Raw genomic sequence first — 17150 nt, 5'->3', positions numbered from 1 at the left:
GCACTCCAGCCTGGGCGATAGAACAAGACCCTGTCTCAAAGAAAACAAAACAAAAACAAAGGTTAACTATCGTTTAATAAAATCTGTTTTTGCGGTTTGCTCCCATCTCTTTCTTGACGTCCATGCTGTATTTGACACTGCTCATGCTTACATGTCAAATTTCTACCTGACAAGACCAAACAGCCTTGATGATTCTCACATCTTGCTAACATGACCCTATATTACGTTTATTTTAAAAATTAAACTTCCTTTTACTCTTTAGCTGTGGGCAAACTTCCAGTCTCCTTCCTCAGATATTTATCCTTCTACCCCATGGGAATTTATTCACTGTTATGACTCCAACTATTTTTATGCTAATGACTCCTTATTTTCCTGTGACTTCTTATACTAACACTAGGCTCACATCTCCCATACAATTTCTCCAAAGAAATGTCTACTACTAAAAGTAGCTCCATAAACAAGCCAGCTGTGCAAATACTGCTGCTTAGCTTCTCTGTGCAGTTCTCTCATCTATAAAAACGGCTTAATATTTACACCTACATAAGGTTATTATAAAATTATATCAGATAACTAGTATTTAACATAGTACATGGTAAATACTATAAAACATTACAAAAATTAATCGTGGTAACTCCCCTCTAATGGATTTCCTCTATCCTTCATGCTTGATCCAGCGGATCACTTACAGATGTTTACATTGCTACAATGGGTTACCACATGATTTTCTCCTATCTGAAGTCTCTCACCATTCTAATCTATGTTACAATTACCTACAATGATTAATCTTTTAAAAATATTAACTTCAACTTATATCCTTGCCCAAACAGTAACTTTTTTTTTTTTTTTTTGAGACGGAGTCTCGCTCTGTCGCCCAGGCTGGAGTGCAGTGGCGCAATCTCGGCTCACTGCAAGTTCCGCCTCCCGGGTTCACGCCATTCTCCTGCCTCAGCCTCTCCGAGTAGCTGGGACTACAGGCGCCTGCCATCACGCCCGGCTAATTTTTTTCTATTTTTAGTAGAGACGGGGTTTCACCGTGGTCTCGATCTCCTGACCTCGTGATCCACCCGCCTCGGCCTCCCAAAGTGCTGGGATTACAAGCGTGAGCCACCGCGCCCGGCCTCAAACAGTAACTTTTTAAATTACCAAAGTGAAAATTATTTTTTAGATTAAATCGCAACTGTTCCTGTATTCAATATTCTCCACCTAACAGCCTACCAGCATCAAACACTGATTTTCAACTTTTCTAAGCTTTTTAAAATATATTTTTAAGGCCAATAATATATAAAACTGATGAAAATAAGCTACTCTCACTAAAAGAGTGGCCTTCCCTTTTTTCCCCCCAAAGAACTTCTTGTGCATCTTTGAGGCAACTTTATAGAACTCTTAGGGATATCTCACGTGGTTTGAAACCATCATCCTAATACAAAATTCCTCCATTCCAGTCAGACTGGTCTCCCTTACCAACATTCAAGTCTGTTAGGCTAAATCTTGTACATTCCTGCTTCCTGTTACCCCAGCAACAATCCAAATTAACCATATTAATAATAACAGCTATTATTTGAGTTTTTGCTTTTAAACATAGTGCTAACATATACATTCATTATCATTTAATTCTCACAATCACAGTTGCTAGATACAATAACCATTTTATAGCTGAGGAAACAGGTGTTGAGAAATGTTGAGAAATCTACTTCAAGTCACTAAACAATAAATAGAAGAGCAAGATTAGAAGAAATTTTACTTTTAATGTGGTATATATGTCTTGTTTTTAAAATTAAACAATGTGTTTAGGTAAGAAGTGATGTCTCCCACTTCTGTAATCCCCAGAGTATCTAGACTTAAAATGTTAATTAAATCTTACTGAAGGATATACATAAAGACAGACACTGATTCTTAAAATTACTTAAGTCACAAACTTAGTTTTGATAATTTAATGACAGTATATCCACAGAGAACCTTAAACTCAGGTCAGCAACTCTGCTCTCCCAAGTAGGAAATTATGGTCCATGTCCTTATACCTAACATGTATTCTTAAAAACATCAGTATTGCAGGCTGAGCGTGGTGGCTCATGCCTGTAATCCCAGCACTTTGGGAGGCAGAGGCAAGCAGATTGCTTGAGCTCAGGAGTTTGAGACCAGCCTGGGCAACATGGCAAAACCCTGTCTCTACAAAAAATACAACAATTAGCTGGGTGTGGTGGTGCACGCCTGTAGTCCCAACTACTTGGGAAGGCTGAGGCGGGAGGACTGCTTGGGCTTGGGGGGCGGAGGTTGCAGTGAGCCAAGATTGTGCCACTGCACTCCAGCCTGGGTGACAGAGGGAGATCCAGTCTCAAATAAAAATCAAAGGATCAATCAATCAGTCAGTATCTCACAAATAACATTTGTAGAGAAATCAGTTGTTATGGGCTGAATTGTGTCTCAGAAATTCATATGTTGAAGTCCTTAATCTCCAGTACCTTAGAATATGGCTGTTATTTGGAGACAAGGTTTGTAAAGCAGTAATTAAGTTAAAATGGAGTCATTAGGATGGGCACTAATCCACTATGACTGTACAATATGCAGAAGAAATTTCGACATAGACACATTCAAAGGGAAAGATGATGATGTGAAGATATAGGGAGAGGTTGGCTACCTGTAAGCCAAGGAAAGAGGCATGGAACAGGTTTTTCAGGGCCTTCAGAAGAAACCAACCCTGCCAATACCTTTATCTGTGAACTGTGAGAAAATAAATCTGTTGTTTAAGCCACCCAGTCTGTGGTACTTTGATATGGCAGCCCTAGCAAACTAATACATCAGTCTTCAATTTGCTATTTATTTAAACATGTAGCAGAAAAGATTCAGTGTAATGTCTATTATTATTTTTCAAATCATCTACACAACCTGCTTATCACTGCATCCCAACTTCTACTTTTTCCACCATCACTTTTGTCCTTCTAATACTATACACTATTGGTATGGACTATTAAGATAAACAAGGCATCATATTCTATATGTATCCTGTTTTTGTTTAAAGCTAATCTGTAACATTTAAATTGATTAAAAGGTATCCTTTTTTAATGAAGGAGAAACAGAAGTTCAGGTGTTTTTTATTTTTAGAGGGGAAAAAAAATCCACACATTAACGAACCAAAACCTTTAATAAAATTTTTATATTAACAAACAGAAAGAACTTCAAGGCCAGGCACAATGGCTCAAGCCTGTAATTCTAGTACTTTGGGCAGTTGAGGTGGGAGAATCCCTTGAGGCCAGGAGTTTAAAGACCAGCCTGGGCCACATAGCGAGACCTCATCTCTACAAAAAATTTAAAAATTAACCAGATGTTATGGTGTATGCCTGTAGTCCTAGCCAGTTCGGAGGTTGAGGCAGAAAGATCACTTGAGCCCAGGAGTTTAAGGTCACAGGGAGCTATGAACATTCCATTACATTATTGGAAGGTTCTGATACTACACATAAAGTGGTATATTACTTGAAGGCAGACTGTTGTAAGTTAAATATGCAAACTATAAACCTTAAAGTAGCCACTAAAATAACAAAACCACGAGTTATAGCTAAGAAGCCAACAAAGGAGATAAAGTGGAATTATATATATACAAAAAATTTCATCCAAAGAAGGCAGAAAAAGGGAATATAGAATAGACAAAAAGAACTTGGATCCAGATCAAACACATTTAATAAAAAAGAGAAATGAAACCATGTCAAGCCACCTAGTTATATTGGGGATGAACTTAGTTCTATTTGGTAATAATGGTAGAGTAGTTCATTTTTGCCATCACAATAAATTAAGTGAAAAAGCTGAAGAACAATGTTGACATCGGCAGTATTTTTAGCACTAACAAAGGAAAGTTAAACTATAAACCTAACACTATAAGTTAATTGAAGATATCTTGTTTCTTTTAAATAAGAACTCAATACAATTATTTTTAAATGTACATACAATTATTATTTTCATTTCTATTACTGATTCTTCTTCTATAAGAAAAAGGGTAGAGAAAGGGAGAGTCTGCGAGAGAGAGGGGGCCGAGTGCGGTGGTTCACGCCTGTAATCCCAGCACTTTGGAAGGCTGAGGCGGGCAGATCACGAGGTCAGGAGATTAAAACCATCCTGGCCAAAACCCCATCTCTACTAAAAATACAAAAATCAGCTGGGCGTGGTGGCGCGTGCCTATAATCCCAGCTACTTGGGAGGCTGAAGCAGAAGAATCACTTGAACCAGGGAGCCGGAGGTTGCAGTGAGCCGAGATCACGCCACTGCACTCCAGCCTGGTGACAGAGTGAGACTCTGTCTCAAAAAAAAAAAGAAAGAAAAAGAGAGAGAAAGGAAAAGGCCAAAAGAAAGGAGAGGGGGAGAAAAAAGAGAAACGAGAGGGAGAAAGAGAAAGAGATCAACTGGTTGATTTCAGATCTGAAGGATTTAACATACACTTATCTCCTCTAAGACTCATCATGGGGTAAATTTATCAGACATAATAATAATGTGAAATGCTCCCTATTACCAAAATAATAGATACCATTTTTTAATGGAATAAAGAGTATCATTTGAAAGTCTTTGCCTGGTGTGGTGGCTCACACCTATAATTCCAGCACTTTGGTAGGCCGAAGTGGGAAGATTGCTTGAGGCCAGGAGTTCAAGACCAACCTGACCAACATAGTGAGACCCCGTCTCTATAAAAAATAGAAAAATAAATTAGCTGGGTGTGGTGACGCACACCTGTGGTCCTAGCTACCTGGGTGGCTGAGGTGAGAGGATTGCTTGAGGTCAGGAGTTTGAGGCTGCAGGGAGCTATGATCGTGCCACTGCACTCCAGCCTGGGCGATAGAATGAGACCTGTCTCAACAAAAAAGTAAATAAATAAAATAAAGGTCTTCAATGGCATCTGGTATGGATGATCAAAATGAATTAGTACGTGTAAGTGAAGTACCCAAGTTACAAGGACACTGAAATCTGTTTCACTGGGGGTTTGCAGCAAAAAATGACTATAAATACCTTTATCACTTAAAGACATTACCCTCTGAGATCAAGAGGCTTTTAATCCATTCATTCTCCAAGTAAAAATAGTGGTAATAGCCTAATTAACCTTTATCCCTTTGAAGTTCATCCTTAGAGACAGCATCAGCACAGGCATCAAAGTACTTCTGTAGCGTGTCAACTTGTCTACATAAGATGTCCCTAAATGTTTCCATTTCAGCCAACTTCTCACGTAAACTGTGGCCTTTCTGCAAAACATAAAATAGGTGGATGTAATTCAAGTAAAACAAAACTGGATTTTATGTGGTCCTATGGTATTTCATCAACTTTTAAGGTCTGCACCTTATAACTGAGGGCATGGGATAAGGAGAGCTGTCTAGTTCAATATAATACTTCTAGGAATAGGCTTGAAACTGACGAATCTACTGGCTTGATAGTGATAAGCCACTTACGAGTGATGATAACCTTGTAAGTGATATCACTTATAAATAAGCCTTATTTTTTACAGAAAATAAGAAAGCAGTAATACCTGACAGTTTGCAAATATAACATTGGATATTTTCAAATTAAACAAAATTGTGAGGAACAACTGTGAAAGACTTTGAAATGGGCAAAAATATTACTAGTGTCCTTTCAAAGTAATGGTGAGCTGTCATTTATGGTACCCTTGGGAGAGTACTATTTGATCATACAGACACTTTTGCCTTTCACTGCATTTGAGCTATTTTACAACTCTTTTAGTAAAAAACTGAGTAGTATAAATAATTCTTGTTCATAGAGATACAAATGAATTTTGTCTGGTGCAGAAGCACTGATTATTAATCTGTGGATATTGACCAGTTTTGCACATATTCGCAAATCATTTCAGTATTCTTCAGGTTTTCCTTTGAACCAGTTTTTTTTGTATTTTACCTCATTAATGAATGAATGAAAAAATCAGTGACGTGTTCATCTGTATGAGTTATTTTATACCTTAAAAAGTACTTCTCTAATAACTTCAAATAAATTATACTATAAAAAAATTTGTTCAAAAAATTATCAAATATGTTCTGTTCACAACATCCAATACTAAATTTATGTTGCTTTAACTTGAGGCATCCATTAACTACACACCTTGAATGAAGAGGTGGATGTTGCAGAGTAGCCACTTGCTCCAGACACCAGGGACACCATTGAGCCATGTCGACGCAAGCTGGATTCAGATCCATATCCAGATTCAGTCTAAAAAAAAAAAGTAAACTATGTGAAAGGAATTTAAATAAAAAATACTTCAGAAAACAAAAGGTTTCCTATGAATTAACAAGGTTATTATAACAATTGGCAGTTTGGGTGCACATAAGATATATAGTCAATCCACTGACATAAGCAATGCCTTTCAATTCCTAAATACCATTTAATTTAGAAATTTATTGAATACCTACTATGTGCTGGGCTAGTGGTCACAAAGACTGTTTAATAATAGGAAAACTAAAGTAGTCAAATTCATAGACAGAAAGTAGAATCGTTGTTACCAGAGGCAGGGAAAAGAAGAATGGGTAGTTATTATTTAATGGACACAGAGTTTCAGCTGGGGAAGATAAAGTTCTGAAGATGGATGATGGTGATGGTTGAACAATAGTGTGAATGTACTTAATACCATAGAACTGTACACTTAACAGTGGTCAAAATGGTAATTTTATGTATTCTCACCCATTCTTAACACATCACAATTACAGCATTTACCATTCACAATAGTTTGTGTTTTGTTATTACTACTGGACTTGGATCTTTCTGGAAGCAGCTTGTATCTTTTAAATTTTTGTAACCACCTCGACAGTTAATGGCACGAAGTTTCCAATTTTGCTAGTCTGTTAAGTCAGCATCCCATGGAAGATAATTGATGGGGATGATACTCTTCAGAGCATAAATTTTATATTTTACCTTCTCTAATACAAATGCAATATAACAATATAGACAAAGCAATTAAACATTTGAACTTCCAAGTAACTAAAACCAGGTATTTTGGATCCTTGATTATTTTCTACTGTTACTTTTAAAAAGTACAGTGAATTAGGCCAGGAGTGGTGGCTCACGCATGCCTGTAATGCCAGCACTTTGGGAGGCCGAGGTGGGTGGATCGCTTGAGGTCAGAAGTTTGAGACCAGCCTGGCCAATATGGTGAAACCCTGTCTCTACTAAAAATACAAAAATTAGCCGGGCATGGTGGCGGGCACCTGTAATCCCAGCTACTCAGAAGGCTGAGGCAGGAGAATCGCCTGAACCCGGGAAGCGGAGGTTGCAGTGAGCCGAGATTACGCCACTGCACTCACTCCAGCCTGGGTGACACGGTAAGACTCAGTCTCAAAAAAGTACAGTGAATTAATATGCTTGTGTGGAAAAACCAAGGCATCTGTATTATATCCTTTGACAGTAAATCATATCTATTATGGTTTGACTGATTTCAATCTTGCTCCTCTGTACTATTATGGTGCTAGATAAGTATTTATACTGAACAGCTTTCCTTCATGTGAATGGGGAAAACAAACCTGTAGGTTTAGTAAACATCAATTTTTTTTAATACTTGGAGATCAACAGTGAAAACAAAGGAACAAAAAGCTACATTGTATTTAATTTTAATTCTACTCAATAAACTTAAGTGGTAAAATAATATCTAATTACTTTTAGTATCAAACCTATGGTTACAATGAAAAATTATTTAAAGTTACAAAAATTTCAAGATTAATATTAGGAAACAAAATTACATACAATGTGTTATAGAAAATATATCCATTGACGTTTTACAGCCTCTGTGGTCTAATTCCTGAAAATCTATTACATTTCCTATATAGCTGTTGGTTTACCCATGATATTATTCTAATTGGAAAATATTCTTTTTAGCTATAAGAATACCAAGCTTCTATGGTTTAATAAATGAAATTTTTATGTTCATTTTTATGTAAATGATATTAGCACTAGTTTAAAACATTTTCCAGTTAGTATCACTTCATTTACCTTAACTTTAGTATTCTAGGATCTCAGAGCTTCTGGAATGGTGGCACCCAATCAAAAAAAACTAACGTGCAATTTGCAACAAAATGGAAGCAAATTTACAAAGAAAAGAGGAGACTATGAGCACACATTAATTTTAAAAAATAGTTGGCCGGGCGTGGTGGCTCACGCCTGTAATCCCAGCACTTTGGGAGGTCGAGGCGGGCAGATTACGAGGTCAAGAGATTGAGACCATCCTGGCTAACACGGTGAAACCCCGTCTCTACTAAAAATACAAAAAATTAGCTGGGTGTGGTGGCGGGCGTCTGGAGTCTCATCTACTCGGGGGGCTGAGGCAGGAGAATGGCGTGAACCCGGGAGGCAGAGCTTGCAGTGAGCTGAGATCGCGCCACTGCAGTCAGGCGTGGGTGAAAGAGCGAGACTTTGTCTCAAAAAAAAAAAAAAAAAAAAAAAAAAAGTTACAAGAGGCAAACATTATAATCAACACCAAGAAAGAAACGAGCTGTCATTACCCTAGATTGGGTTTTAAAACAAAACTGTTAATTCATTAACCTTAAATTCATTTAAAGTTGCAGAGGACCTAATGGTACCTAAACTTAAAGAACAAAGCACATTCCAAAAATCTTCCCTTGTGTCCTATTATCTCTTCAAGGTAGATAGGCTTTACATTTGTATGATAATTACATTTTGTTTCTTACCAAATAATCCCCCATCTTTATTATCTTTATCCATAAATGTTTCTAAATCATATTTTACACTAAGTGATAGAAATTCAATGTTCTAGACATCTAGGATCTTATAGTAACCTCTGGATTTTCCGCTTCTCAGACTAATGGTCTTTTTGTCAAAAAACATCCCTACCCCTACTTCCACCTCCAGTCTACAGTACATAAAATTCAGGTTATCTGGGATTTTGAAAACCTCTAAATAGAAACTGAATAATAATAGTAATAATAATTATTATTTTGAGACAGAGTCTCACTGTCTCTTGCCCAAGCTGGAGTGCAGTGGCACAATCTTGGCTCACTGCCACCTCTGTCTCCTGGGTTCAAACGATTCTCCTGCCTCAGCCTCCCCGGTAGCTGGGATCACAGGCGTGTGCCACCATGTCCAGATAATTTTTGTATTTTTAATAGAGATGGGGTTTCATCATGTTGGCCAGGCTGGTCTTCGAACTCCTAACGTCAGGTGATCCACCTGCCTCGGGCCTCCCAAAGTGCTGGGCTTACAGGCGTGAGCCACCCCGCCTGCCCAAAATATCCTGGAATTCTTTAAACCTCCTGCCCTGGACCAGTGTGGTGGCTTGTGCCTCTAGTCCCAGCTACTTGAGAGACTTGAGACAGAAGAATCACTTGAGGCCAGGAGTTTATGGTTGCAGTAAGCTCTAAACACACCCTATACTGAAGCCTAAGTGACAGAGCAAGAAGACCCTGTCTCTTAAACAAGCAAGTAAATCAAAAATAGCCCACCATCCTCTATATTACCTTGAAACAGTAAGAGCCCATAGTCACCATAAAGTTTGGTTCCTGGCAGCGTTAAGTGCTGAAAAGCTATCAGAAACTAGATAAGTTCATCCAAATGTAAGAAAAAATGGAAAAAAAAAAAAAAAAAAAAAGCAAGGGTAAAAAGAATAGTAGAGATTAGAAGTGGTAATAACAATGGCAAGGAACAGCAACAAAGAGGGACAATTCTCTGAAGGTACAACAGTAACAATCTCAAAGGAGGAGGAAACTTGTCCCCACCCCCAACATCAATAATCAGATGGATCTGGTTAAAACGGGGAAAAAAAAAAAAAAAAAAAGGAGGACGAGAGGAGGAAAGGAATCTGTAACCAAAATAACAGCTCATGAAAAAAGAAATGGACATCTTCAGGCAGACACTAGGAATTTATCCATATGAAAACAAGTAGCCTCTTAAATTTTAAACTTCTAACACCTAACAGTTGCCAAAGTAAAATGGTCACACTTTTTAATGATGCTTGCTTATAAAACATTCTATCTATAAAAAGTACTTCAATATGTTCTCAACTCTTAATTGGCTAACAAATTACACATAATTTTAAGACAAGGTGGAATCAAAGCTCTTCTTCGAGACTTACCTGACTCCACATCTCAAAGCAATGTATTAGTGATGAAGCAAAATAAACGTTCTGGAGCCAGGAAAACGATTAATGAAAAGGTAATCAAAAGCATGTACTTTATGGTATGCAAATTATGCCTCAAGAAAACTGATTTTTAAAAAAGACAAAACTAATCTATGACAAACAAGAGCAGGCCAGAGTACAATGGGGGCACTGAATACAAAGAGGTAGAAGAAAATGTGAGAAGTGTAGACTACATTTGTCAAAACTCAAACTGTACATTAAAATGTGTACTTTTTAAGAATGTAAATGTAAATTGTACTCCAATAAAGTTGATAAAGAAAAAAATGTAAGCTTGTTTCAACATAACAGAATCACAGCTAAATGGAATTCTAATTACAGCAATCAGTTCACAAAAAAAAGAGTTCTTGACTAGGTGCAGTGGCTCACACCTGTAATCCCAGCACTCTGGAGGCCAAGGCAGGAGGACTGCTTAATCCCAGGAGTTCAAGACCAGACTGAGCAATAAAGCAAGACACCATCTCTACAAAAAAAATTTTCAAAAGTTAGTGGGGCGTTGTGATGTGCTCCTGTAGTCCCAGTTACTTGGAAGGCTGAGGCAGGAGGATCCCTTGCATCCAGAAGTTCGAGATAGCACTGAGCTAGGATTGTGCCACTGTATTCCAGCCTGGGTGACACAGAGAGACTATCTCAAACAAACAAAAGACTTGCTGTTTTTCAATTTTAATTTTACGTTCAGGCAATACATGTGCAGGTTTATTACATGGGTAAACTGTATGCTGCTGGAGTTTGGTATAAAATAATTTCATTACCTAGGATGTGAGCTTAGTGCCTGATAGGTATTTTTTTGTCCCTCGCCCTCCTCCCATCCTCCATCCACCCTCAGTAGGGCCGGGTGTCTATTGTTTCCCTCTTTGTGTCCAGGTGTACTGAATGTTTACCTCCCACTTTTAAGTGAGAACATGTGATATTTGGTTTTCTGTTCCTGTGTTAATTCACTTAGGATAATGGCCTCCAGCTGCATCCATTTCATGAGGAAGGGAATTAGCACCCATTCCAGACTTACTACACTGAAGAGGTGGTCCAGCAGGCAGAGGGAGCTCAGGAAGCACTTTGGATGAACAATGCTTCTGTGGCCCTGCTATGTGAGCTCTGCCACGACAGAACTGTTGGCATCACCCACCTGATTCCTTCCCTGTGTTATGGGGTTGGAAATGAACTAATTAGAGCTAATGTTGAACATAAACTTATTAGATACGCTCCATGATTTGGCCCATGTGTTCTCATTACTTCGCTCTCACTTATGAATGAAAACATGCAGTATTTGTTTTTCTGTTCCTGCATTAGTTTACTAAGGATAATGGCCACCAGTTCCATCCATGTGGCTGCAAAGGACATGATCTCACTCCTTTTTATGGCTGTGTAGTATTCCATGAGGTATATAAGCCACATTTTATTTATCCAGTCTACTGTTGATGGGCATTTAGGTTCATTCCATGTTTTTGCTATTGTGAACAATGTTGTGATGAACATACACGTGCATGTGGTCTTTATGGAGGAATGATTTATATTCCTATGGGTATATACACAGTAATGAGATTGCTGGTCAAATGGTAGTTCTGTTTTACGTTGTTTGAGAAATCACCAAACTACATTCCACAGTGGCTGAACTAATTTACATTCCCACTGGCAGTGTATAAGCATTCCCTTTTTTTTTTTTTTTAGATGGAGACTTGCTCTGTCGCCCAGGCTGCAATGCAGTGGCACGATCTCAACTTACTGCAAGCTCCACCTCCAGGGTTCACGCCATTCTCTCACCTCAGCCTCCTGAATAGCTGGGACTACAGGCGCTAGCCACCACACCCGGCTAATTTTGTTTTTGTATTTTTAGTAGAGACGGGGTTTTGCCATGTTAGCCAGGATGGTCTTGATCTCCTGACCTCGTAATCCGCCTGCCTTGGCCTCACAAAGTACTGGGATTACAGGCGTGAGCCACCGCGCCTGGCCAAGCATTCCCTTTTCTCTGCAACCTCACCAACATCTGTTATTTTCTGAATTTGTAATAATAGACATTCTGATTGGTGAGATGGTATCACACTGGTTCTGATTTACATTTATCTAACAAACAGTGATGTTGAACACTTTTTCACATGCTTGATGGCAGCATGGACGTCTTTTGAGAAGTGTCTGTTCATGTCCTTTGCCCATCGTTTAATGGGGTTGTTTAGGTTTTGCTTGATTTAAGTTCCTTATATTCCGGATATCAGACCTTTGTTGGATGCATAGTTGGCAAATACTTTCTTTCTGTAGGTTGTCTGTTTACTCTGTTGATAGTTTCTTTTGCTTTGCAAAAGCTCTTTAGGTTTCACTTGTCAATTTTTGTTTTTGTTGCAATTGCTTTTGGAGACTTCTTCATGAAATCTTCACTAAGGCCTATGCCTAGAACAGTATGTCCTAGATTTTCTACTTGGGTTTTTATAGTTTTAGAACTTACATTTAAGTCTTTAATCCATCTTGAGTTAATTTTTGTACAAGGTGAGAGGAAGGCATCCCGTTTCAATCTTCTGCATAGGGCTAGCCTGGTATATTAGCACCATGTATTAAATAGGGAGCCTTTTCCCTATTGCTTATTTTTGTCAACTTTTTCGAAGAACAGATGGTTGTGGTTGTGAGGCTTTATTTCTGGGTTATCTAACCTATTCCACCGGTCATGTGTTTGTTTTTGTACCAGTACCATGCTGTTTTGTTACTGTAGCATTGTAATACAGTTTAATGTGATACCTCCAGCTTTGTTCTTTTTGCTGAGGATTGTTCTATTTGGGACCTTTATTGGTACCATACGAATTTTAAAATAGTTTTTTCTAATTCTGTGAAAAAAGACATTAGTAGTTTGATAGAAATGGCAATGAATCTGTAAACTGCTTTGGGCATTACAGCAGTTTTAACAATATTGATTCTTCCTATCCATTAAGCACGGAATGTTTTTCCATTTGTTTGTGTCATCTCCAATTTCCTTCAGCAGTGTTTTATAATTCTCACTGTAGAGATCTTTAACACTTACCTGGTTAGCTGTATTCCTAAGTATTTAATTCCTTTTGTGGTTACTGTGAATGGGACTGCATTCCCGATTTGACTCTTAGCTTGGACGTTATTGGTGTATAGAAATGGTACTGACTTTTGTTTTATCGAGATAGGGTCTCGTGCTGTCACCCAGGCTGGAGTGCAGTGGCGTGATCATGGCTCTCTGCAGCCTCAACCTCCTAGGCTCCGGTGGTCATCCTGCCTCAGCCTCCATAGTAGCTAGGACTACAAGTGCTTGCCACTGCACCCAGGCAATTTTTTGACTTGTTGTAGAAATGGGGTCTCACTCTTTTTGCCCAGTCTAGTCTCCAACTCCTGGTCTCAAGTGATTCCTTCTGCTTCAGTTTCCCAAACGGCTGGGATTACAGCCATGAGCCATGGTGCTTGGCTTGTGGTACTGATTTTTGTACATTAATATTATACCCTGAATTTGTTTACTGGTTCTAGGAGCCTTTGGGCAGAGACTATGGGGTTTTCTAGGAATAGAATAATATTTATTATCTGTGAAGATAGTCTGACTTCCTCTTTTCCAATCCAGATGCCTTTTATTTCTTTCTCTTGACTCATCATTCTGGCTAAGAGCTTCTAGCATTATGTTCAATAGGAGTGGTGAGAGTGGACATCCTTGTCTTTTCCTGGTTATCACAGGGGGTACTTCCAACTTTTGCCTGTTCAGTATTACACTGGCTGTGAGTTTGTCAAAGATGGCTTATATTGTTTTGAGGTATGTTCCTTCAATGCCTAGTTTGTTGAGGTTTTTTTTTTTTTTTTTTTTTTTTATCATGAAGGGATGTTTAATTTTATCTAAGGCCTTTCCTCTGTCTACTGAGATGATCATGTGTTTTTCATTTCTAGTTCTGTTTATCTGATGAATCACATTTATTGATTTGCATATGGTGAAACAACCTTACATTCCAGGAGTAAAGCCTACTTCATTGTGGTGGTGTTTTGACGTGCTGCTGTATTCAATTTGCTAATATTTTGCTGAGGATTTTTGCATCTAAGTTCATCAGGGATATTGGCTTGAAGTTTTTTGTTGTGTCTCTGCCAGGTTTGGTATAAGAATGATGCTGGCCTCATAGAATGAGTTAGGGAGGAATATGTACTCCTTGATTTTTTTCCGGAATAATTTCAGTAGCATTGGTACCAATTCTTCTTTATACATCTGGTAGAATAGAGCTATGAATCCATGTGGTCCACGGCTTTTTCTGATTGGTAGATTTTTTTTTTTTTTTTTTTTTAAATTACTGATTCCATTTCTGAACTTGTTATTGGTCTGTTCAGGATTTCATTTACTTCCTGGTCAAACCTTGGAAGATTTTGTGTTTCCAGGAATTCACCTATTTTCTAGGTTTTGTAGTTTTTGTGCACAGAGGTGTTTAATCTCTGAGAGTTTTTTGTATTTCTGTGGGATAAGTGGTAATGTCACCTTTGTCATTTCTAAGTGTGTTTATTTGGATTTTCTTTTTTTCATTAGTAGTCTAGGTAGAAGTCTATCAATCTTATTCTTCCAAAGAACCAAGTTTTCATTTTGCTGATTTTCTGCATAGATTACATATCTCAGTTTCATTCAGATCAGCTCTCATTTTATTTGATTTATCCTGCTAGCTTTGCGGTTGGTCTTGTTTTTCTAGCTCATCATGGTGATGTTAGGTTGTAAATTTGTGATCATTCTAACTTCTTGATGTGGGCATATTTTTTGGAGGTTTTGTTCATTATTTAAAATTCTACCTCTGTTATTTTTGTCTGTCTGCACTGATTCAAAGGAGTGGTCTTCAAGCTATGAGATTCTTTCTTCAGCTTGGTCTTTTCTGCTATTAATACTTCCACTGTGTTCTGAAATTCCTGTGGTGAATTTTTCATTTCCAGAAGTTCTGTTTGGTTCTTTCCTAAAATGGCTACGTCATCTTTCAACCCCTTGGACTGTTTAACTGTGTTCCTTGGACTGCATTTCAACCTTCTCTTGTTTGTCAAGGAGCTTCCTTGCCATCCAGATTCTGAATTCTGTATCTATCATTTTAGCCATTTCAGTCTGGTTCAGAGCCATTGCTGGGGAGCTAGGTGGTCATCTGGAGGTAAGCAGACACTGACTTTTAGAGTTGCTAGACTTCTTGTGCTAATTCTTTCTCAACTCTGTGGGCTGGTGTTCCTTTAATCTTTGAAGCTGCTGTCTTTTGGATAGGGCTTTCTTTTTTTATACTGTTTGAGGCTCTTGAGGAATTGACTGTGGTGTAAGTTGGGTTTAGTTGATTGGTTTCGTTTCTGGACACCTTAAGGGGGCCAAGACTTAGTTCAGCACTCCTTAGCGATGTGTTCCAATCCTGAGGGGCTGAGACCAGGATTACTGTCTGGCCCCTAGAGGTTAAGCACCTGCTGTACTGGAGGGATAAGGCGTTCCCAGTCTGCTGGTAAAAACACTCTGATGGGGGCTGCTGGCAAAAGCACTCTGGTAGGGTGGTGGTGGCTCCCTCACCCTGCACATATGCACAGGTGAGGCGATGGGGGTCCTTGCTCATGTGCACACCGGCAGGGGACCTGCAGGTGTCTTCATATATTTGTGTACCCATAGGGGTCTGTGCATGCATGCATGCCATGCGGGGCAGTGGCAGGTCCCTGTGTGAAAAATTCTTTTTTTTTTTTTTTTTTGAGACGGGGTCTCGCTCTGTCGCCAAGGCTGGAGTGCAGTGGCGCAATCTCGGCTCACTGCAAGCTCCACCTCCCAAGTTCACGCCATTCTTCTGCCTCAGCCTCCCAAGTAGCTGGGACTACAGGCGCCTGCTACCATGTCCGGCTACTTTTTTTGTATTTTTAGCAGAGACAGAGTTTCACCGTGTTAGCTAGGATGGTCTCTATCTCCTGACCTCATGATCTGCCCACCTCGGCCTCCGAAAGTGCTGAGATTACAGGCGTGAGCCACTGCACTAGGCCACCTGTGTGGAAAATTCTTATGAAACAATGAGGTGTATTAAAATCCTAGAGCAAAGGTATCATGTTAGGTCCTTTACCTAAAATGGCTCTAGTTTCTTCTTTTCTGAGACACAATGCTAGCTTTGTAAGTGTAGTACTTTATTTCTTATACTGGTTTTGGTAAAGGTTTCCTTTTCCTTCCCTTTCCCTTTCCTTTCTTTCACTAGATTTAAATATGGGAGACTACAATTAAAAATAAGAATCTCTCTGTAACAGATGAAAATATAAGGTATTTCAGAAATTACTTAGATACCTATGTGTGATTCATTTCTAAGCAAAATTGGATTGTCCTTTTAAATATAATAATATCCCTACAACTTATAATCCATATTTTATAATGTTAAACACATTTTGGACATTTATTTGAAAATATTCAAAACTCAACGGTTTGAATATATATATTTTTTCTTTTGAGACAGGGTATCACTCTGTTACCCAGGCTGGAGTGCAGTGGCAGTCATGGCTTGCAGCAGCCTCGATCTCACAGGCTCAGACAATCCTCCCATCTCAGCCTCCCAAGTATGCTGCATGCTGGGACTAATGGCATGCAGCAAGATGCCCCGCTAATTTATTTTTATTTTTTACTTTTCTAAAGACGGGGTCTTATTATGTTGTCTAGGCTGGTCTCAAACTGTTGGGCTCAAGCGATCTTCCTACCTTGCCTCTCAAAGGCCTGGGATTACAGGCAGGAGCCACTGTACCTGGCCCAGTATGAAGTTTAAATCCAAATGAATCCACCCTATTCATGTCCAGTATCAATGAGTCTTAAACAGAGCAAGTCAAAACTACTGATTTTTTTAAATGCTCTTAAAACAAAATATAAACATTAAACACTTTACTAATGATGTCTTCACTATATGTCTTATGTCCTTATGTATTTCTTCAAGTTCCACTATTTCAAAACAAGTAACATCATCTTACAACAAACACTTGATAAAACAAGACTCCATTTCAGCAAAATTGATGCAACACATTTTAAGTGATGGGTAACAGATAAATGTGGAGGCTAGGAGTTTAGTACACTTGTACTTCTAAGTCTAATAAA

At 38.6% G+C, this 17150-nt stretch overlaps 1 protein-coding gene across 2 annotated transcripts in view; it reads right to left on the bottom strand.

Annotated features, from left to right (window-relative positions):
- Positions 1-17150, bottom strand: part of CERT1 (ceramide transporter 1) — a 140988-nt gene that overhangs the window by 48802 nt on the left and 75036 nt on the right. For both annotated transcript variants that reach the window (XM_055253146.2, XM_063623149.1), the window contains exons 5-6: positions 6082-6189; positions 5078-5216 (exon numbers count right to left, since the gene is read on the bottom strand). In XM_055253146.2, coding sequence (XP_055109121.2) covers positions 5078-5216; positions 6082-6189 — 247 coding nt within the window. The remainder of the gene's footprint in view (positions 1-5077; positions 5217-6081; positions 6190-17150) is intronic.

Source organism: Symphalangus syndactylus, chromosome 18 (genome assembly GCF_028878055.3).
Source record: "Symphalangus syndactylus isolate Jambi chromosome 18, NHGRI_mSymSyn1-v2.1_pri, whole genome shotgun sequence".
NCBI lineage: Eukaryota > Metazoa > Chordata > Mammalia > Primates > Hylobatidae > Symphalangus > Symphalangus syndactylus.
The sequence above is the reverse complement of the archived record's forward strand: the minus strand, read 5'-3'. Positions and strand labels throughout refer to the sequence as shown.